Source organism: Sander lucioperca, chromosome 8 (assembly GCF_008315115.2).
Source record: "Sander lucioperca isolate FBNREF2018 chromosome 8, SLUC_FBN_1.2, whole genome shotgun sequence".
NCBI classification, from domain to species: Eukaryota; Metazoa; Chordata; class Actinopteri; order Perciformes; family Percidae; genus Sander; species Sander lucioperca.
The window spans coordinates 37935202-37959926 of NC_050180.1; the positions used below are offsets into that span (position 1 = coordinate 37935202).

The window sequence follows — 24725 nt, forward strand, 5'->3', positions numbered from 1 at the left end:
AACTTTTGTGAACTTGTGAATTTCGCCAGCCGTCTTCTCTCCTTATGGAGACAGACGCTGTGTGCACGGTGGGAGGAGCTGTGTGTGTGTATGTGAGCGAGACACAAGTGACAGAGAGACGGAGGAGAGCAGGGAAAGGAAATGCAGCTGAACGTGTTTTAAATAGCGTTTTAAAAAAAAAAAATAATAATAATAACGAAACGCAATGTGCGGCGGCCGGTGTTGATAGTGTGGCGCACCACCACACATTAGTCTATGTGTGGGAAACACTGGGATCAGAGTTCTCCATTTGGGATCCTTTGTTCAGTTGCTTTCCCTATTTCAACTGTCAAAATTGCCCCACTGCACACCTTTTAAAATCATTGAAATCAGTTTCAGCAGTTTCAATTATTGACATGGCAGCATCTATATCATTGAGCATGACAGAAAATGCATTGTTGTCTTCAAAAATTTAAATTGTGATTTTTCTGCCAGATATTGCGATTTCGATTTGCAATTTTTTTTAGCTACATATTGCACCTTCTACGATCATGTTAAATAAAGTAATAAAAAATAAATGAAAAATCCACTGAAAATGGGACATTTCTTTTAACAATCGGTGTTATGCAATATTATTCCAGCATGTATCTTATGTAAAAAACAGTAAATATAATAATGAAAAGAGGAATAAAAAATGTTTAACCAAACATTCAACGAAATAATTCACATTCGATGAATCGTGGTCTTCACGATTAGCTATTCACATTCTTTCAAATCGCGATTTCGATTCAAAAACGATTAATCGTACATTTTGTGAATGTACAAGGTTTACTGTCTTCCGGGTTGATATTACTTTGTCATGTCACTAAACACAGTTATGCAAAGTTGTAATACATGACATCTAACAACAAATGTCTTTTTGGATAGAATAGAATTTCTAAAAAATAAAGTCTACTTGAATGAGAGTCCTTGGCTACTTTGTACTGGTTTGGCGTTTCCTTGACATGATAGATTTTGTGATAATCTGTATGGGGTTTATTGAGGACATTTTCCTCACAGCCTTTGACACTTGTGGCAATGTTTCAAGGAGTAGCAGACTGGTTTTAAATCGGATGACTGAGCGTCATCTCCAGATACGTGTCAAGGTCACATCTGCTCCTGGTGTGCCCCAACCGGTGCCATCTGCCTTCATGAGTCAGCAGAATATGGCATAAAGCACACAGTCATTACCTGAAATACTGTCTGTCAACACAACCTTCCTCATATAGTTCAAAACTGCACTTGGAGCCATAATGGAATTTCACTTCTTTGAATTTATTAGCATCAGGCCTTTTTTCCAGCAAATATCTCCCTCCATCTTTCTTTCTCTAATTAATGCATACATATACCTTGCTCTTACAGAAGAGGAAGAGTACTCCATGCTGCACATAATGCTTCACTATAGCAAGTGTGAAGTATGTGTAGGTAGGTAGCTAGACGTATATTTATTTCCTTTCCAACTATGGCCTTTTTTTTCAATTACAGAAATAAACCTCTATACAACCGAGAGTTTCGGTATGCTTACAGGCTGTACAGTATATCTTGTTATCAGCATTATATTCCCATAACAGATGTATGTGTTTGTGTATGCATACTGGAGCAACTAATAAATGGAACAGGGAGCCTTGTTTATATAGCACTGTACATGTGAGACTGATCTCATGAAAATGTTAATACAGTTATGTCTCTTTATAAATGCAGCATCTTCTCTCCTTTCTTAATTCAATTCAGTGAAGCTTTATTGGAAAGAACGTGTTGACAAAGCATATTTTTACACAGAATTAAGTGCATAATACACAATGAATATAAATAATGTTAGCAGTACAAGGAATATAACAAGCATTTACTGAACAGAAGCAAAATTATGTGCATTATATAAAGAAGCAAGAAAAATACCTTGGGGGGCGGGAAAACATGAAAAGATGCTGAGACATAAGTTTTAGGCAGCTGTATATATTGTACTAGTTCTGTCACATCAACGGTTTCACCAAGGAGAGTTTAAATAAGCTCTTTTATTGTAAGGAGGACTGGAAAACTTTGGGGGGAAATTCTAAAGTTTTCAGTGCTAACCCATTCCAATAGCGAAAGCTTCTAATTTTCTACAAAACTTTGCATTTCTCTATGAATGCGAAGTGATTGTATAAATCGTTTGTTTTAGATTATTCAAAATGTTGACTTTTTTTTTTTTTTTTTTTTATCTCCAGAGACTCAGAGGGCCGTAAGCTCTGTAAGAAAGTGAAGGTGGACCCGAGCTCCAAACGCGGAGGAGCAGAGCTACTGCATTACAAGTGAGTAAACACAAACTCAGCTGGCTGTCAAACACTTTTCCATACCTCAGTGCTTTCTAGAAATTAATACCGTGTCCGCAGCTTAAAAAGCATGTTGTTCACCATTTACTCCTTGTGTTGTGAGCACTGTGCCTGGTGTGTCTTGCAGAGATGGGACGTTCCACACAGAGTACAACAGGCCCGCCACCTTCAAGGTGAGTGCTCAGCTGAAATCCTGCTAAGCTTTTCAGCTCAAGTGCAGCACAGTTGGTCTCTTTGTGTCTGTCTAGTATTAACTAATGGCTCTTCACTTTCAGTATTAATTATTTTGTCAGTCATTAACCATATTATACTTTCCTGTGGAGCCCAGTATGTCTGTGTCCATTTAATGTGATCCATTAGGTAGATAACAGCAACTTCACTCTGCCTGTTTTATTACGATTGTGGATGAACAACTGAAGGTATCATTTAAATGTGAATTCTCTGACTAATATTGCGATAGATATAGCCTCTAGACCTGTTTGTGATGTCACTATGATTACTCCATGATTCTGTGACATAACGCTTCAAGTGTAAGCCTAAGTGAAAAAATCAAAATAGCAATTTTTCACCTGTAGCTAGCAGGGGGTTGCATCTTAAAGTGCTCAAATTATGCTCATTTTCAGGTTCATAATTGTATTTAGAGGTTGTACCAGAATAGGTTCATGTGGTTTCATTTTCAGAAAACACCACATATTTGTGTTGTACTGCACATTGCTGCAGCTCCTCTTTTCACCCTGTATGTTGAGCTCTCTGTTTTAGCTACAGAGTGAGGCATCTCACTTCTGTTCCATCTTTGTTGGGAGTCGCACATGCACAGTAAGTACTGCTAGCTAGTCAGAAGCAGAGTATGAGGGAGTGCCAGGCTAGCAGCTAGGCGAACATTATAACGTGTGTTACAAAGTGACGCACGTTCGACACGGAAGTAAAGGCTGGACTACAATAGAGCTGTTTGGAGCAGTTTGTGAACACTGTTTTCTCTGGAAGATGGTAAGTCCCTTTGGGGTGGACTTTGGACTTTTTCACTTTGTAAACCTATAATGTGCACAAAAAGATATATAACACAATAAAGGAAAGGGGAAAAGGCAAAAAGCATGAGCACTTCAAGGTACTTTCATGATTTCACGAATGTCTGTAGCCTGCTAAGAATGTTATAATGTCTGCCTGGGGTGAAATCAATGCTTAAATCACTGGACACACAATCGCAGATCTTGCAATTTGACATGCTCAAAAATCAAATATGTATATATTTAAATAATGATAAACTCTTCAGCCCTAATTAAGATTCTTTAAAATATGTCGAACTAACTTTTTCTGTTGGTTTTATCTGTGTTTATGAGAAGCCCATCATCTGGGAGCTATAACTCTTTGAGTTTTTTGGTTTTTGACTGTTATGATGTTATCATTCTGCTTGCTAGTGTTTTGCCCATATTTCTTTCCCTGGCAGATGGAAAGGCCTGTGAAACAATAAAACACCAAAAGTCTCAGTTTAAACCATTAACAAGTAATCCTGATAATAAGATCATAAGCATTAAATATTCTGCCCTTGTCCACACTGTCACTGCTGAATGCAATATTCCTGCTGTTGCCTCTGAAGACATATGGTTCATTATATTTACAGGGAGCTTTACCAAGCCCATTACCAGACACTTAAATGTATTGAAATAGATCTGATACTTCTTGGATGGACGAACATGTTGGTCTGTATGAGTTTCCATCTGGCACAGCCTACAGTGTTGCCTCTACTAAATGTAGGTGTGACTTCAGAAGTGACAATGCTCACGTAAATCATCACCAGTCACTCGGTTGTTCACGGGGTCATCAAGTGTTGCCTTTTGTAGACTCACAGATTCGTCATTCTGAATTTTCTTGTCTTTTTTCTCTATTCAGTCCATGGTAGCGTTCTTGAAAGACCCATCGGGACCCCCACTGTGGGAGGAGAACCCTGAGGCAAAAGACATCGTCCACATAGAGACAGAAAAAGTAAGTAGTGACCGAAAACAACCTTTTGAGCTTCCTTTAAAATAAAGGAGCTTTGGCTGCGCTTTTAGTTGAAGGTATCCAGAACATTAATGTTGATGTACTGTACAGTTTACTGCGATTACGAGACAGACGCAGGGTCCACCTCTCCACTCCTGTCCTGTTGAGGAAGGACACAGCAGCATGTCAACCTCTGCAACACAAAACCCCACACATAAAAGCAACATATCAGGGCTTTATCATCAAAAAACTGCTCAGAGTTGTTCATGAAGTCTACTAACAGCCTAAAACAATTTTACAGACAGCTCTCGTCCAGCCAGGTCAGATGGTACTTATATCAACCCCAGCACATTCATCCACGGCCTGACAACCTGAGACACTCATAGATATACTGTAGATGTACAGCATTTTGAAAGCCCTTTAATTTAATGAACAGCAGTTCTGTCTGTTTTTGCCTGCCGATCCACTCATGCCTGGAGGCTTATTGAAGGTGTCAACAAAAGATTGGGCTGAATGTGGGTCTTTTTAGGAAGTAGCTGAGCTCATGAAGGTGGTGATGAGGAGGAGGAGGAGAATAAACTGGTATGGGGGATGATCTTCATGCTGTCCAAAGAAGAAAGTCATTTTTTCCCCTTACTTTGCTGATGTGATGACTCTGTGTAATGTACACAGTCTAATAAATTGCTGAAAAAGCAAAGATTATGGTTTGCTCGTTATTTTAGAGCTCTGTATGCTAAACAGAGAGATACTTTGGGAAACCTACCATGGGGCAAGCTGTCAGAGAAATCGAGCTGTTGTATGTCATCATCAACACCAATCTTGAGTCAACATTAGTGATGTTTTGTTTTTGTTTTTTTGGGACAAATTCAGCCATACTATGCACTGTACATATCTTTTGTTAATAGATCATACAGCTTCTTAATCATCTTTTTTCCCCCCTCTCTCTCTCACTCTTTTTAAGGACTTCAGGAAGCTGTTGAAGAAAGAGGAGAGGCCGGTCCTCTTGATGTTCTATGCTCCCTGTGAGTCCTTTTGATTATCATAGTGTTCAGTAGCTCGCTGTAACGAGGACGAGTGATGCTCTCCTTTCTACACTGCTTGAACATATTGTTATCGGAAGACCGTGTGCCAGGAGAAACTTAGAACAGCTATTATTGTCCAAAAAATATGATAAACGTACGATTATAAGATGCCCCATTTGAAGAGAGAGCATATAGTATGTGGATTACATCAGTAGACTGGGCATACAGTACTTGGCAACACTACATTGTCAAAATAAATACTGCAATGAGTTTTTCTACAGTCATTATACCTGGCCCTTTCTCATCTTTGAACATACTGTATTGTATTATATGTTTTTTCATCACTGATTGATCTCTCAATTATTTTTTTCAACTAAATCATTTAGCCTGTAAAATATCAGAAACGTGTTAAAATCAACCATCACCTGTTACCAAAGGTCAAGGTGACATTATCATATTGCTTGTTTTGTTCCACCAAAAGTCTGAACACAAATAGATTCAATTTGCAATAATATAAAACAAAAAAAAGCAGCAAATCCTCACAATTTAGGAAGTGGAAATGGTGAGTGTTTTTCATTCATTTTCCCTTGGTAAATGAATGACACAATTGATTGAACAAAAGTATTGATGCTAAATTCTGATGGCCAAGTGATTAATTGCTTCAACATCAATTTAAAAACAAAATAGTGTTTTGTCAGTGAGGAGTTAATTGCCTTGTCTCCTATTGGTGCTCAATAGTAAAGATGGGATTTTCCATGCGTTGTTCTCAGTTAATATAGTCAGTGGGTTTTCAGTACATCACGTCTTTCACAGCAGATAACACACTGCAAGCTGTTATTGACAAAAAAACAATTCCTGTGGCAGGTGATGGGAACATTTTTGGCAGTCGTATCGATGCTGTCAGAGTGATGGTTCCCATCGAGTTCTCTGTAATGACCTCTGTTGTTCTGTTTTGTATTTATGTTGCAGGGTGCGGCGTTTGTAAGAGAATGCAGCCCATCTTTCAGCAAGCGGCAACAGAGACCAAAGGGAAATATGTAAGTCAGCTGAAACTCCCCCCTGCACACTTTTTAATTGCATAAACTGATCTCTGATCTTTCTCTGGTGTTTGCAGATTAGATCCACAGTGAATGTGTGGATGGTTAGCTTGGCAATCTGCAAAAGTACAGTCTGTCAGTCTGGCCTAAATAAAGGCCTTCCCTGGTTGTATTTCCTGCAAAACTTCTCACAAGTACAATACCATAGCAACCTTTGCACCATAGGTTTTGCTTTAGCAGGATAATAACTTGGATGGCATTTAAAGGCAATTCAGAAGCCCTGATCCCCTCTCTGCTGGACTTGATTTACACTTTATCTGTATTCTGGTTTGCATTGACCCACCAGAGCAATTACAGTAGTTTATTCAAAAGCCTAGCAGTTTTGACTAGCAATCTGTTTTAATAATTTTAGTGCTTTATATTATTGTACAGGTGTATTCAGTGACTGTATTAAATGGGTTTCTTACTTGGTTTTTAGCTGGAACCTGCAACCACAATTAAGGGCATATGTCCTTCCAGCTGAAGTTTACAACCTCTGTATAGATTAAATGTCAGTTTAGCTTGCCCAGTCTTTGTGTTTACCACCTAACTTTTCCTTTCTCTGTTTTCCTCCTATTTTCTTCTCCTCCCTGGTCTCCTGGGTCCCCTAAAGACCCATGTTGTCAGTTTGCTGACAAGCAGTATTACAATAGCAAGCAAAGTTGTGTGTTTGGGGGGGGGTTGGGGGTGCTCTGTTGCCAGCTGTTGTAATGTTTTTAACAGCATTGGAGAGATGCATTCTCAAAAGCAACCAGAGCCATATGTGATCAGCTAGGGAAGCAAATGCCTTGTGTTCATAAACACTTCTCCTTAAGCACCAGAAGAAAAATAATCTGAGAGAAAACGTCTTCTAAAATGAGAGCAGAGAAAGGCAGCTGCCTGAAGAGATGGTGAAGTAGAGTAGTGCGTCGTGTTTGCCTCACACAAAGCAGGAAATTAATGACAAGATAATTAACTGCATGCTTGTTTAATTATCAAGCATGCTTCTAAGTAAGCCTCTTAACTGGAAATTAACTGTGTGTGTGTGTGTGTGTGTGCGCGCGCGTGTGTGTGTGTGTGTGTGTGTGTGCGCGTGCGTGTGTGCGCATGCGTGCGCCGGCGCGAGCGATGGACGAAGGAAGGTGTTAAGTCAATGCCTGAGGTGTGGCATCTAGTCAGGCTGCAATAGCTGAAAGAAAACTCTTTATATGTGGAGTTGTTTTGATTGTATAATTTCTGTTTTAGGTTTATTTAGTATTATCTCTCAATACCAATTCTGATCTTAACTACATACAGGGATATTGTTGAAGAACGCTGTCAACTTTAAATAGGTAGTGAAGAGATAGAGAGCTTGCCATGAGTCATGGACATTTCTAAAGCTCTTTCTGGCTATTTTTGAACGGTGTGTTGTACAATACTTCATATATCAAAGAAATGTCTGTATTAGAAAAATATTTTCATTCTTCCATGATTTATTTACCTGTTCAGGCATTGGATTTGTCACTGTTAACTGTGTCAAAGTATTACCTTACACTGGGAGACTGACTGACTTATGTTACTTTCTACTTATTCACTAACATTTTGGCCCGCAGTGAAATATTTTAACTATTACTTAGATGACTTTAGTGAAAATATTATGAATATTGCTAACATACCATGCACTGCAAACATGCTTAATGTTAGCATTGTACACTGTAATGGATATATGTACACATGATAACACGCTAAAGCATTAAATGCTAAACATTTTTTTATGCTAACTGCACATGACGTTAGCAAGCTAATGTCAGCATGTTAACAAACTAACATTCCAAATATTTCATACTGATTGAACTTAAGCTAACTATGAGCATTTTAAGATGCTTAACATTAGTATAATAACACACTAAAATTCAAAATGTTATAATGCTAAATGTCAGCAATTTATCATCAAGTAGTTGGCATGCCAGTTAACACGCTAATGTTAACACAGGCTCCTACTAACATTAGCATTGCGTTGAGCTGAATATATGGTTGTATTATGAAATTTGATCCGAGTCCGACAATGTAGAGCTTAGAATGGCCACTGTAAATGCTTCGTATTTAGGTAACAACATAGTCGTTCCTGAGGCACCACCACTTGGACAAACTTTTAGTTTTTGGTCTTACGAGTTTAGCCTTGTCTCTTTTCATCCACCCGAACATGTTGTTGTTCCTTACTCGAGAGTCGAGAGTCTAGATTCAAGGCAAAATGTGGGAAGTAGAGGTAACAGAAGTAGTGGTTATCAAATCTGTCCTCTGCAGCAGTGTCACACCAATAATGGGGTAGCACACGGTTGGTATTGTCGTATAGAGGAAGCCCAGGACATGAACAGGCCAGCCTCTCGGCTGCTAGTTTGGTTGTAGACTTTTAGTCCTGATGCAAAACAAGTGCATTAACTATTCAAATTGTCTAAATCTATTAAGATGCTAACAAGTGTGTTGCACCTAATTTTTTAACGTGTTAATCAGGTCTATAGTCGGATGCCTATTTCAGTACAGCTTGAGTTAATTTCTCATGTTCTGTCTGTTTAAATTAAGATGTCAAAAAAAAGTTGATCCCAAAAAGTGATTCTTGGATTACACCCCACTTAATAACATTCATTTTACCAATGCTGTTTCACAGTGCAGTCTCTTTTCATATTTTGAGTAATCCATCTTTTTGTTTTGAAGCCCTCTGATCGTGACTAACATGTTTGATGTTTCATGTCCTTTATCTTTCTCGTCTCTCTGCCTTCACTTTTCTTCACCTCCCTGACAACCCACGTCTCATTTTCCCCTTTATTTTGATGTTTTTTTTAAGGTACTGGCGGGGATGAATGTGCACCCAGCTGAGTTTGACGGCCTCAAGCAGGAGTACAACGTCAAAGGCTACCCGACCTTCTGCTACTTTGAGTGAGTTGAGTCCTCTCATCCGTCTCACTTAAGGCTCAGCCCTCACTTCCAAGGCTCAGAACATCAGAGTAGGGCCACTTCAAACGGAAAAGTGCAAACACCAACAGACATAGTGGTGAACTTACAACTTGCAATGGTGGCCCTTGAGGTTCAGAACTTGCTTCTACCAGGTGTAAAAGAGAAAGTTTCTGAGAAGCTTTGGGATCCCCCTTTGAAAAAAGTAAACTCACAGGAGGGGGTCAATGATGTTGTATGCAGCTGGGTGCCATTGTCAGCGAGTGAGATAGACACACAGGTGGTTCTGTAGGGTTGGCTACGAAGTGGAGCTAAAATTATTAGTCGATTAATGGATTAGTTGACAGGAGTGTTTTTCTACCAGAGCCCTCTGCTTCAGTAAGATGCAGTTGTCTGCATGATACAACAGCGTATTAAGGCCATTGTAGGAAAAAAGATTATATTATGGAGCCGGGGGAGGGGGGTAATATTCAGAGAAAAAACTCACAAAATTAAAGTCATAAATTTACGAGAAAAAAAAACCGGAGAAACAGTATTTTTTTGTCAAGGAATCACATCGCTTCACTTTGCAGGTTGGATCAACCTCATCACACCCAGACGCTGCTGCTTGCCATGAGAAAGATTTTTATCTGGGACTTGGGATGTAAATTATATTTAAACTACTATCTTACTACAATCTTGTATCACATCATGTTGCTCATCACAGCCACACATAGGTCAGCTCCAGTTAGCCATGCAGAGGGAACAGATACCTGCTCCCTTCAGATGTCTTTAAAGAGAGTCCCCAGCGTAAAGGAAATGCCTTACAGTAATAAGGGCACTATGGAACACGGGTGTTGATATTTACATGTTTAAAAGAACCCTTCCCAGTGCCAAGCACAAACTTGGTTGGTGCGCACTTCACGGCATTGTCATTTCAAAGAATAGCATTTTTAATTATTAATACGCCAGACTAAGTAAAGGCTTTTAATACACTGTGCCAACGTTTTTTTCATCTTGAAGAACACCTTAAGGCCGCATGTGACATTGATTTAGCATTTTTCTGCGGTCTCTGCGTTTCATTTTAATGTTTGAAAGACGTGTATGCTGATGGTATTCTAAGAATTTCAGTTTACTGCTCAGCCCTGATGTTACATATACATAAATACAAAGTTAGTAGCCACTAACACAGTAGGGGATGAGGGTGTCTGACTGATAGTGTTTGTTAATGCAGAACGACCCCCCCTCCCCACACACACACACACACACACACACACACACACACACACACACACACACACACACACACACACACACACACACACACACACACACACACACACACACACTCTGCACCATCCTCATATTTACAGTGTTTTAACTGTGTGCTGGTGCTTCGTAGCTCCCGCTCTGTTCTCCACGTCTTATTCCTCCTGCACCAGCTTTATCATCCCCATTTCCACATTAAACACTCTCTCATTCCAGTCTGGCCTTTTAATTAGACCGGGACTGATTAAGTGCCTCTGTGGTTAGTCAATGTGTGTGTGTTTGCCCTCTTCCTGTGTGTGTGTGTGTGTGTGTGTGTGTGCGCTCGTGTAGCTGAGCTGGAGCCAGTCCGTTAGCTTGGAGCACATTAGTGTCAGCGCAGGGCTAGCTAACGACCATCTGAGCCCATTGGCTTCAGTAATGAGCCCCTCACTGATAAACAGCAGCTTATCACTGCAGGGTAAATCGGCATCAACACCGCTGGAGTTATCTCGCCGTTGCACCCGCTGTAAGACCAAGTGTTCAAGGTCTTTTACCTTTTTAGTCCTGCAGATTAAGAAAGCTCACTACCCAAAACAGCAGCACACCTCAACTTTCTATCAATAACAAACATGAAAGTGAAACTATTTCAGCTTCTTTGTCCTTGCTGTGTCCTTTAACCAAGAAAAACATCCAAGACTGTCAGGCAAATGACATTTATTTGACACAACTTGATTTTCACAAAGTTTCGGTGTATTTTACAGCAGCAGAGATAAAGCAAGCAAATATAGGGATCATAAATCTCACTGATTGAATTCCAAGCAGCTTCTCTCCGCCACGGTAGTCGGTTCACTTAAAATGCAAGTTTTAAGCTCAAAATCCAGTGTGTGTAATCATCTATCACCTTTTAATATTGTCCGCTCCGTATCTCGGAAGCTGTAACTGCGGACGTCACCACCCTCTGTGTTTGCAGAATCTCACTGGCCAGAGCCAGTTACTATTGACACTGATCCTTCAGCCCTGGGCTTTTCAGCCTTCATTTAGTCACAGCGAATAGCAGAGTAGATAAACTCATTCCTGTGAAGAAAATCTGCTTAAGTTTTGAATCTTTTCAGAGTGTGGAGCTGAGGAGATGTTTCCAGCTCATTTCAAATGCATTACGACAAGTCACTGGCAGTTCTGATGAGCACTTTTATGCTAACATACAAAATACACGGAGGAAAGAGTATCAGTCATTTGTTGAACTTTTCATCAGAGCCTTTTGTCAGCTCCTTTTGGCTTTGAGCTGTTCTGCTTCTTAAATGTCTGACCAAGCTCTTTGTCTTAGAAACTGGGTTATGTTATGTTTGCTATGATTGTGTGCAGGATCGTGTTTTTTTTTCCATCACACATGACCTGGATTACTCGGTTTCTTCAGAGTATGTTCTGCAGGAAGTGAGGAGGAATCAAACCTCACTACTTTGAGGTTTAAGTTGAGTTTGAGTTTCCTCGGTGTCAAGTATCAATAACTGAAAGTTGTCACAGAAGATTCTTAGGCTTGCTTGTTTATGTCATTACTTTAACTTCATTCTAGATTGTCTTATTTTGTTAAAATAACAATAAACGCTGTTTTATATGATATAAATAATAATATTAGGCGGACAGCTTTTGCCCACACTGTCTAAGCAATCGGTGCATTTAGAAAACGTTGTGGCCAAAAATTGTAATTAATTCATAAAGCTGCTGATTTTTGTGTTTTTGTGAAATGAGCTCAGATTTATATGCATACAGTAATCACCACCTTGTGCCAACATGAGTAAATAAAAATCATACTGTTGCTATTATCGGTGCATTTATATGTAACAACAGCGCGATTTGTGTGAGTGTATGTTGAAGATGGAAGTTTAATTAAAATAAAATGATGGCTTAATCTAGGATTAGGATATTGACCTAAACTGGTACATGTATAAAGAAAATTCCAAATCTGATCACGTTTTTAGGGGCATTCTGTGATTTCTTTCTTTCTTTACATCAAATGACAGATATCATATTGGCTGTGGTAAAACTCTTTAAACAGTACCAAGCCATGTGTGTGTCCGTTGCTGACAGATGGTTTAGAGATCATCTTGTTCTTGTGCTCTGTTATCTTTTAGGAAGGGGAAGTTCCTTTACCACTATGAAAACTACGGAGCCACTGCCAAGGATATGGCAGACTGGATGAAGAAGTAAGTATGGTCCTAATCACTTCACCCACTGAAGATGCATTTACACTTATTAAAGTGCAGACTTCAAGATGTTTGTGTCCACAGATGTTTTAGCTGAAGAACTAAGAACAGAGCTTTCAAACTACATTTTGCCTTCTGTCTCCTACAATAAGTAAACAGCTTTAATCTCTAACAGTAAATGTCTGGCATCAGTTTTTCCTTTCACTGTGGTTTCATCACACCTTTTCTTGTCCCTCTTAACCCTCACTCACCTTGCCAAGGTGTCATCAATCTACACCTGCTCTGTTCCTGTCTCATTTTTCTTTCTCACCTTGCCTCACCCTCTCTGCCTGTAACCCGGTGTCTCTTGGCTCTCCTGCTTCCTTTTTCCCTCCATCTCCCTTTTCCATTTGTGTTAAGGGCCTGGCTGGAAAGCCATGACTGTCCACAAGATTGCAAGGAGAGGTCACAGCAGCACTTTCGCAGCTATCACAGGAAAAGGAGGCAGACAGGCAGAGGATGTATTCTAGCTACACACTCTTTAGCCAAGAGGCATAACAACTCCCTCCCGGATCCTAAGACTTTACTGCTCTATCCATTCTACTCATTCAGAGCCCAGCAGTATAATTTAGAAGTGGTGCCAAGCCTTGCAATCAGGCAATTATGTTGCTAGAAAGGTTGGTTGCCATGTTTCAAATTAAGGGATAATCTTGATAATAATTACACCTCATATTTCAGTGAAAAAGGTTAAACAGAGTTTAACAAACACATTTTTTTAGTTTTCTCTTCCTCTCTCTGGCACAAAACAAAAAATTTGAATGGATGGACTGACCTTCATTTACACATAAATATCTTCTATATGGTAAAAAGTTCAACGTTGTTGAAGGGTTTTTCAGGAAGGTCTAATTTGCTGCGTTCATATTTTGTAGTCGTCGTGTCCATTGTGCTCTCTTTGTAGCACTCTCTGCCTCAGATTTGTTAATCTCCTCCCCCCGTTTATCACCCCTACCATGCCTCCCAAGTTTTGATTAAGTTTCTCTTATGTTCAGATTCAGCTGTCTCAGTTTTTTCTTTTAGTCCCCTCTCAGTTTCACTTGATTCACCCCTTTTCACTGGATTGAATCATTACCCTTTGCTCTTTGCATTGACGGGAAATTTTATACCTATGGCAAAGAATACAGCTGTTTTTTTTGTTGTTTTTTGCCAACAGGAACAATAGTTACTCTCTCATCACGCTGTTTGCTTGCTTTTGTACATTGCACATCAAAACATCTCTTGACATCTAGTTTATACCAATCCCCGTTTTTCCTTACTCGAGAGTCTGGATTCAAGGCAAAATGTGGAAACAGAAGTAGAGGTAACAGAAGTAGTGGTTATCAAATCTGTCCTCTGCAGCAGTGTCACACCAATAATGGGGTAGCACACGGTTGGTATTGTCGTATAGAGGAAGCCCAGGACAGAACTGCCAATGGTATTGCATTAGTGCTCCTACTAGTGATCCTGAGCTTTTTATATATCAAAGAGATGTATACTAGACAGATGACATTCTGGATGAAAGATACATGTCTGGAGGATATGCAGCACCCTAGTTGCACAATCTGTCTGTGTGTCTGTGTGTCTGTGTGTCTGTGTGTGTGTGTGTGTGTGTGTGTGTGTGTGTGTGTGCGTGTGCGTGTGTGCGTGTGCGTGTGCACATGCGACTTGCGTGCACTTATTTATATCTGTGTCCACTCTTCTTGGCATTGCAGCACTGTGCTCTGTCATCAAGGCGGAGCTGCTCTGGTCCAGATGTGTGTGTGTATGACATATTGGGTGGAGAGTGGGCTACAGCTGTGTCAGATTTTTGCTCCATACAGATTACACGCTTGAATGTCTCTTTTCTGTCTCTTTTTAAAATGTCCCTCACCTCTGTTGCCCTTGCTATATCCCCTTCCTGTTTCAGCCCTCAGCCCACCCAGCCAAAGACCCCCGAGGTGCCGTGGACGGAGACAGACTCCCCAGTCTTCCACCTGACCGATGAGTCCTTTGACAGCTTCCTGGAAGAACATCCTGCAGCCCTGGTCATGTTCTACGCACCCTGTGAGTAAGAAAACAAAAGAGCAGGGATCGCAACCAATTATTTTGTTCATAATCAATCCATAATATAGTGAAAATGAACATCACAAGTACCCAGAGTTGATATCTTTAAAATGCTGTTTTTCTTTTCCAACGATCAGTTGTAAAACCCAAATGATATTGAATTTACATAAAAGAGAGTAAAGCGGCACAGAAACTGAAACCAGCCAACATTTGGCATGTTTAAAGAATAACTTCTAATAATAAATTATTAATGAATTATCAAAGTGTTGTTGATTTATTTTCAGTAGATTGACTAAAACATTATATAGCTAATCGTTTCTGCACCGAAAAGATAAGTGAAACTCCTGTGCCAGTTCTAGGTAGGGGTAGTATTGAGGTCCTCCAAGAATAAGACTGTGGGACTACTGTTAAAAAATCAATAGTGGATTTTTTGGGGACAGATTTCAGCTGTGGATTAATACACATTTGGTGATGAAGTATTCTGCTGTAGAAGATGAGCTTGTGTGCGATACAGCAGCAGGACGCTGTATGTGGGATTGACTCAGAATTAACTACGAAGAAAGAAGCATGTCATTGTCACCCAGTACAATGCTGTGATGAGTTTTTAATAGTTTTTGGACAACAGTGGAGCTCTTTAGCACAGAGGAATAAGATTATATATCAAACTTTGGATACAAAGACGATACTTTTTAGTTTTGGTATTTTCATAAAATGCATTGACAATTTAAAAAAAAAAAAAAAAAAAAAATATATATATATTACCAGCCTTGTCCTTTAGCAACCCCCTTTTCACCATCAGAAATACATAGCAAGTCTTCAGAAAAGAGAAAGTAGTTTCATTTACAAAATATGTGTCAGATGAGGTTCACATTTTTTCCTGCTGTGGAAAACATTGTTTTGCAGATTCTCTCAGGCAGAGCTGTTATTTAGTCACGCAAACAACATCACAGTTTCACTGTCATGCTTAAGTATTAACAGTCAGAGACTTGAAATGAAAAACAAACCCAAAGACATGCTGGCTGCATTAGCTTTTTGTATCATACGATCGCACACAAGCTCATCTTCTACAGCAGAATACTTCATTGTTGCCATATGGTTTTACATAGGCCTGCTTGTCGTTTTCATTCATGCACCATACTGTCATTGTTACGCAAAACTTTGTAAACATGCCCGATATCGTCAGTGGGTTAGATTTCTTTTCCAGTTCCAGATTCCTTTGCTTTGGTCCAGCCGTCCTCAGGCACCCTGCATGTGAGGGAGTTGTCCAAAGAGGATTTGGCATGTTGGTCAATGTAGCTGTGAAATCATGCAAATATATTCACGCATTTAAAAAATGCATTCCGAGTGAAACAGCTACGTGACACAATCTAAATCGTGTTGAAAATATTTTTGGACCTCTGTTTATTTTCTTTTTTCTTTTCAGCTTACTCTTTACTTCTGACTACATCACCTCCACCTACTATTCACCTCCTCATCCTTTCTCCTTTTCTCTACCTGCCCAACTGCTCTCTTCCCCTTCTGTGCTCATCTCTATCTCCACGCAGTAAAAATACATGAATAAATAAGAAGGCGTTTCTTTTCCCTAGCTTTCCCCATAATGATGATCCATTGTTTTCAAAATTCCATTACATACACCGCTGCAGAGTTTTCATACCTCCAGATTGCCGGGAGCACTGCACTCCACCCAGAGGCAAACACACTCTCCAGCTGTTGAAGTGATAAAAAGACATCCTAACACTCACACACTGCAGTGGGACCTGCTTCATCCACCATCTCATTATTCACTGCCTAACACACAAAAATATTTTTGCGCCAATATTTAAACTAACGTCTGCCAATTGGCGAGAAAAAGTGTCATGACGTGGGATTTCTGTAAACATGCTCCACTGAATAAAAAGAGCTAAATGACATAATTTCGTTCATCAGGTCAGTCTGTTTGGAATGTAAAAACAACCATTACGCAAGACGCCCAGACTATCATAGACTGAGATGCTGCATGCAGCCACTTAGACCAGCTGTTGGTCAGGAAGTAGTGTTTACCTAACTGCTTGTATGGTTTATCTTTTTTAAATGTAAATGTACATGTAAATCAGGCAGCTATGGAGTTGTTGGAATTTAACTTTGATGAAGCTATGCTGTTTCCCCTGCATGTGTTGAACTCACAGAAATGACTCTGATGATTGATCTAGATACATATAGATATATTATGCATAAATACAGGCATATATATGACATTAAATGGCATCATTATGACATACTAGGTTCATACACCCATATTTTTTCTCTGCACTGTAGAACCCTTGGTGTGTTATTTGACGACAACCTCACTTTGAACAGCCACATCAAATCATCCTTAATGATATTATAGTATATGCATGCATAACTTCAATTAACAATAAAGTTGATCACACTGGTTTCATTCTTTTGTCTAAATGGCCATAACTCCTGGAAACAAAATTGTCATCTTCACTGAAAGCTGTGTCAAAACAAAAGCCCCATAAAATGTTAGCTGTTTGTATTCCTAATAATAAATAAAATGAATTACAGTAGAGGGAGATTACTAGTATCAAAAGAGCATACTGTACCGTTTTTGATAGTCACACAGGGGTTTGCCAGGTTTTAGAGTTATATTGAAAATGATATCAAGTTCTGATGTTCTCACTTTTATGTCACCATTTACTGAAGCATTAGCAGACACCGCACACTATTGAGCTAACTTGCAGGGATCGCTTTAGTGTCATTAGTTGGTGTAGTTATTAGGAGCAGATAACATGACTGAATAACTAGGGATGCATTTTTTTCACAATCCTTAATCTATCCTAATATACTGTGTTTGAGTCTGTTAGAACAGTGCAGGGAGCAGACTAGTCCTCCGTGTCCTTATGTGGTGTCATAGCTTCACAGACGCCTGTCCTGCCCTTGACTCACCCTGCGGACAGCATCCAGTCACCCACACTCTTAAATCAAGGGCAGTCAGCTAAAACAAACTGCATCACATCTTTCAGCGCACACATACACACACACACACACACACACACACACACACACACACACACACACACACACACACACATATGTATTTTTATATATGTATATTTATTTCACACAATTACACCACATATATATATATATCTCTTTCTATCTCTCTCTCTTTCTCTCTGTCTCTCACACACACACACACACACACACACACACACACACACACACACACACACACACACACACACACACACACACACACACACACACACACACACACAGATGCCCAGCTTTGCTGCTTCAATGCAGATTCTTAATGGACCTGCTGTCAGAGTGAGATTAATGGTCTCCCGACCACCATCATCAGCTTGCATTTCTGTCCACCTCTCAGCGCAGCCTTTCTCACCGTCCTCTGAACAGAACTCAGTGGGGGTTGTTTGCGTGCAGCTTCTTATGGGGGTAAAACCTCCAACTGAATGCTCTGTTTAATAGAGTGAGCCTGATTATGTTTCCGGACCAAAACAAAAGTTCCCCTCTGCCAATATTGTTTAAAGAAAGCATAGCAAAATATTAAATACAGAACGTTGTTCCAGCAGATATGGCTTTAAATGACAATGTTTGATTCCTAAATGTTTGTGTTCCGGGCTGCAGCTGGTGCATCAGGAAGTTATTAGGTCTGAATTTTACATCTCCCATGACTGGCCACTAAGCAAGTAGCCACAGGCTCAATTTACTGCTGCCGTGGACCCAGAGAAGATGACCTTACAACACCCTAACATCTAACATTTGCTGAGGAACTCAGCAGCCTTTTTGTTTTTTAGCATGTAGCAGTTTTTATTACAGCTACAGTGGTGCGTGGTCAGTTTGTTCGTTCTTGACTCTGACGACTTTTCCCCTATAGCCTGAATCAGCAATATTTCAGTGTGTTTCCGTAAGCCCCTCCCCCCTCCCTACACACACACACACACACACACACACACACACACACACACACACACACGCACACACACGCTGACCCTACCCATCATGCACCATTTGTTCTGAATGTGGAGCTGGGCTGATGCAGAGCACAGGACAAACATTTGGTTTTCTCTCTTACTCATCAGTTTAAAGGGTCAGACAAAGTCTTTTATCCACTCTGTTTCTCCGGTAAGCCTCAACACAATCTGATGATCACACACCACAGTGACTCAGTTGAAAGAGAAGCAGCTTTTTTTTCCCACAAGGCATATTGCGTTTGATTTATAGCCTGTGCCAGCTCTGCATTGTATATTGAAGAAAGGAATTCCTGAACTGTTTTGACAAGGGCAATTTACCAGGTCTGGAAATGAACCAAGAAGTGTACCACATTTTTTTCCTGATTCTGTGCACAACAGCGCTACGGGCACATAAAACACACTGCTCATCCCTGATCAAACGAGACAAAAACATCTAATACATTGGTGAGACAAATATTGTTAACTCATTTTAGATCCAAAAATAAAATGTTTGCTCCTTGCTCATGCAATATTAAACACACCTCCACACCAAAAAGGGAGTGTATTCATTATGCTCATAGCTCAAACAGATTTGTTGAAAAGAAGAGTTGCAAAGACATCCACACAAACACACCACTATCTCCAGATAATACACAGCTATACAGCTTGCTTCTTAAAGCACCCATATTATGCTCATTTTCAGGTTCATAATTGTATTTTAAGGTTGTACCAGAATAGGTTTACATGGTTTAATTTTCAAAAAACACCATATTTTTGTTGTACTGCACCGCTCTCTCTCACTGCTGCAGATCCTCTTTTCAGCTAGTCTCTGTTTTAGCTACAGAGTGAGACCTCTTTTGTTCTTCTTCTTCTGTACTATCTTTGATTGCACTCGCACATGCGCACATGTAAGTAGTTCTTTTGTAGATTATGGTGAACTTGTGTGTGTTGTAGCAGTGCTTTGCTATTGAGAACGAGGTCGCATGCTAGCGTTAGCATGCTAGCGTTAGCATGCTAACGCTACGAGCTAATGGTTGCGGTTAGCCAGTTCGTTTCGGCTTGTGACGTCACAAGCTGTGCCCATTTTGAACAGCTCACCCGGAGACTGAAGGCAGGACACATTCAGAAACCGTATCTCACTCTAAATAGCATGGATGTTTTTTTTTCAAAGTTTGTATGTGTGTGGAAGCACCAGAGACACAACATAACACCCCAAATCCCAGAAAAAGTGTTTTTTCCATAATATGGGCACTTTAATTAATGTACAGTAAGGTACAATATTTGGCTAATGGTGAATTTGTTTTTTGCACTTAAAGCTTTAGTGCGTAACGTTTTGATATTAATGAACGTCCGTTACATTCAAGCCATTGCCAAATGAGTTGCTACAAAGCTAATTAAGACTATCAGCTCCACACAACTTTCTCTGTATTTCTCAGTATGACTATGTTCAGAAGATTGTGTCGCCGGGCGACTTTCGCCCTCAGAAATTCAAGTGACGATAAGTACCTCTTCTGAAGAGTCCATCATGTTTTTTTAATCCTCCGTGTCCTCCTTGGCTACTAGCAGCTGCGTGGAGGAGGGGTGGGGGATTACATATGGCTTGTACAGTGTTGTTGTCATTACTTAGAATTCCTCATGGGGGGCGATAGAAACTATACACTATAGCTTTAAATTGAGAAAGAAACATATAGAGAGATTAATGCTGTGCATAATAATGAAACAGTTGGAACATCAGTTTAATTATTTTATGAAATCTACTCATGATATATATTGATACAGTAAAAATATTACCATGAATAAACAATATTGCCTCAGAATTGGGTCATGATATGGCAGGATATTTCTGCAAAAATATTAACGACGATGTAATATAATACTGAAGAATATTCAAGTATGAATTGCTTTAACATAGAAGCACGTCTGTGGTCGAGGCATAGTAGACTGCAGAAGATCGTTTAGCCGCTGTGGCGATATATTCGTCCATGTTTGGGAGTGCGGTCTTTAAAAATATTATATTTTTTAATTTTTTTGGATTGCCATCATATGTGTAATCAACCATAACAGAAATTAGTTTCCACCGCTTTTCTGTAGTACAAGTTGCAAATGAGTTATGCTCGGTCGTGTCAACATAGTTTGTCTCTTTGGTTGTTTTGACCTCACATCAGCTATTACGGACGTCAGCAATTGCACTTTGATTTCATACTTTTTGTACCCTTTATTCTTTCATACATTGCTTCTAAATTAGTGCTGTCAAAGATTAAAATATTTAAATGTGATTCATTGCATTAATCGCCCATTTTTATCTATTCTAAATGTCCCTAGATTTCTTTTTGTCCAATTATTATTATTATCCCAATTAACCCAATTATTATCAACATGGAAAAGTGGATTGGCTTGCTTTGTGCTTTTGTCGCCTGGCTTTGACGAGGGGGCGGAGAATTCGCATCAGCTGTGTGCTTGGCCATCAAGTGGTATTTCACACTTTACGTGCTGCAATGATAGCTCAGTTCACAACGACAAAACACACGGATCACTTTGGTCTTGTCAATGGAACCATTTCTGGAACCAGACTTTCCATTCAGAATCTTATTGGCATCCATTTCGGCGTCTCACGCTCGCCATCCACTCAAAACGTAACGTTAGCCTACTACTCTTTGGCCGGCTCGCAAGCCCAAACAAGTCTGTGTGGCGTGCCTGTTGTTTTGTTTCCGGTCTAGCTATATCCGGTGTGGTGTTGTAGTTTTTTTAACGTTACTAGTTGTTGCAACAGCATGTGAAAAAAACTACAAAGTTTGCTATGCCAAAAAGAACGTTAATCTTGCGATAAAAAAATTGACGCCGTAAAAATGGGTTTGCGTTAACGCCGTTAATAACGCGTTTAACTGACAGCACTATTCTAAATTGTTGTAGTTTGTTGTAGATCTGAGTCTCTTTTAGATTGGATCATATATATTATGTGTGTGTGTGTGTGTGTGTATATGTATGTGTGTATATATATATATATATATATATATATATTGTCTCCATGGCAACGAGACGCGGGGCGCCCCTCTGTTTGAGCGACTCGTGATTGAAGGCTATAGATAATATATTTAATTATATTATACATAATTTACCGACACTACAAACAGTGGCAATGGGTGTAGGAGATATGGACAATTGTAAATTGTAAAACGCTAAAACCCAATCTGCATCAAGTTCTGAGAGTTTTGATGGGACCATGTCAATCGAAAAATCACGAGACGCATCTATGCCAGAGCGGACCTTCTAAAGCTACAAGCTCGCCAGTCAATAACAACAGGCCAACTGGATCTTATACCGAAAATCATGTTGAGGAAAAGGATACGGAGGAAACGAGGGTCGAGAGGAGGAATTAGGAACAGGTTAAGAAGATGAGAAAGTAAGCTACCATTTCCTGCTTTCACTCTGTCAAATGTGCGATCCCTGCGCAATAAGATGGATGAACTTTCCGCACTGGTTAAGCTTGATTCAGACAATCGAAACGCAAGTTTATTTTGTTTCACTGAAACGTGGTTGTCTGTGGACATTGCATTAAGCCTTAATGGGTTCACATTAATTCGCTATGATCGGGACACGGAGAGAACAGAGAAATCAGTCGGGGGCCGGTCTTTGCATGGCTGTTAATGATGGGCAACGAACTACACTGTTCGTGAGAGGCACAGCTCTCGCCACTATGAAATTATGGTGGTGTCGTTTCGTCCCCACTATCTACCCCATGAATTCCAACAAATAACTGTGATCCTTGTTTATGTACCTGGCCCTGACAACAAACTTGCATCAGAGCGCATTTCAGAATGCTACAACAATGCCGTCTCCAGGGCATCTGATCAGCCCGTGTTTTTGCTTGGGGATTTCAACAGTTGTGACGTCACCCCATTACTCCCCCAATTAGAGCAGTATGTCACATCAGCAACGCGATTGGATAGGATGCTGGATTTATGTTTTGGAAACATTCCAGGTGCATATGTATCCAAGCCCCATCCTGCCCTTGGTCTGTCCGAACATAATGTGATATTACTACTGCCTAAAAACAGACAGAAATAAAAACACAGAAGATTCAGACAAAACCCATCCAAGTCTGGAATACTGAATCTGTAGAAAGGCTGAGGGGATGCTTTGAGCTCACAGACTGGGAAATGTTCTTTGAGGCCTGCAATGGTGACTTGAACACACTTAATGAGTCCATCTGCTCTTATGTATCATTCTGTGCAGACAGTGTCATTCCATCTAAACAAGTCAAGCTCTTTGGTAATAACAAGTCTTGGATTACAAAAGAGCTCAAACTCTGTCTAAATTTGAAGAAATTAGCTTTTATTCAAGGAGACAAACAACGTGTCCAAGATCTCAGAAAAGAGCTAAAGCATAAGATCAAGCTTGCCAAGCTGAATTACAAGAACAAAATGGAGGAGAGGTTCACCAAGGGAGATGTGAGGGATGCCTGCAAGTGTCTTAACACCATGATGGGCAGGACTCAGAACGCTGGCACGATCCAATGCCCAGATCCTGCTGCCTTTGCAGAGGAACTGAATACTTTCTATGCCAGGTTCAACAATGCAGATCCTGCTGAGGGTTGGAATCCACACAACATGAGCCATTGCTCTGAATCCATCTGTGTGGAGGAGAAGAGGGTTGCCTCCATCTTTACCCGTCTCCATTCTACCAAAGCTCCTGGTCCGGATGGACTGAAGGGACGCATCTTAAAGAAATGTGCACCTCAGCTAGCTGGTGTGATGACACAACTTTTCCAGCTGTTCCTTGATGCCAGCTTTGTACCCAGGGCGTGGAAGGAAACTACCATCATACCCGTTCCCAAACGACCCAATGTCAAAGCGATGAATGACTTCAGGCCTGTGGCGCTTACCTCCATCCTCTGCAAATGCATGGAGAGAGTTGTTGCAGATGAACTCATCACCATGGTCGGAGAGAGCTTGGACCCACTACATTTTGCATATAAATCAAAGCGAGGTGTAGAGGATGCCAGCCTGACTCTTCTGGACACTGTAACAAGACACCTTGACTCTCCCAACTTTGTCAGGATCTTATTTATGGATTTCTCATCTGCATTCAATACTGTGAACATCAACACTCTTCTGCACCGCCACCAACAGCTGCAAGTTAAAGGAGAACTCCGGGCAATTTTTACGTTAATCTTGATCGCTATAAGTATGTGAGTACTGTCGATAGCAAAAAAAACGAGCCGAATCGGTGCTAGGTAACTGGAGCTGCTGCAGCTAATGCCGAGAGCTCCCACTTAGCTAGAACGGCAGTTTTGGGGGCATATTATAAAGAGTTCCTTTGTGCCTCTTAACAGACACAAAATGCAATTAAAATGTCTGTGCAACATGAACAGGGCCCTTACATGACAACAACATGCGTTTTCAACTCAGACATTGTTTAAATTCACCTACCCTGTTAGCTGCGAGCTGCCGTCTGGGATGAGTGAGTGTGTTCAGCCAGGCTTCGGTAATAATCATCAAGCAGCAGTTCCCTGTGTATTTGTAGCATATATATCCATTTTGTGTGCGATCCATCTGGCGTTGGTGAATAGTAGTCTCTGCAGTGGCGAACTGTGTGTTAGTTGCCTTAGCCAGGCTAGCAGGGCCGACCGTCATCCTTCTACTTCCTCCCCGCCTGCCGCGGCCGACAACAATCCACGGGCGCCCGCTGGTCTGGTGGATGTCCTCCAGAGGACAGTTCATGCTTTTGCGGCGAAATTTTTGCGGCGAAAAAAGTTTATTTCCCCCTCACAAATAGGTAATTGAGCACAGTAGTGGTTATGATTATATCAGTGACTATGTAACTACATGGAAACGGGCCAAATGATGCCTGGTTCTTGTAAAGTAACAGCGTTACAGAAGGCTGGCGGTAGTCTTGCGCTGAAGTCCCGTGGGATTTCAGAAGAGTGAAGAGCGGAGGTGTTCACAAGGGAAGAAGCTTGGAGTAACGTAACTAT

The 24725-nt window shown here is 40.4% G+C and overlaps 1 protein-coding gene across 1 annotated transcript in view; it reads left to right on the forward strand.

Moving 5' to 3' along the window:
* The window catches only part of pdia5 (protein disulfide isomerase family A, member 5), a 65484-nt gene that overhangs the window by 20888 nt on the left and 19871 nt on the right, over nt 1–24725 (forward strand). Inside the window, exons 4-11 of the mRNA XM_031323651.2 lie at nt 2223–2306; nt 2455–2500; nt 4215–4307; nt 5266–5326; nt 6296–6363; nt 9203–9294; nt 12666–12737; nt 14659–14795. Of these exons, the coding sequence (XP_031179511.1) occupies nt 2223–2306; nt 2455–2500; nt 4215–4307; nt 5266–5326; nt 6296–6363; nt 9203–9294; nt 12666–12737; nt 14659–14795 (653 nt within the window). The remainder of the gene's footprint in view (nt 1–2222; nt 2307–2454; nt 2501–4214; nt 4308–5265; nt 5327–6295; nt 6364–9202; nt 9295–12665; nt 12738–14658; nt 14796–24725) is intronic.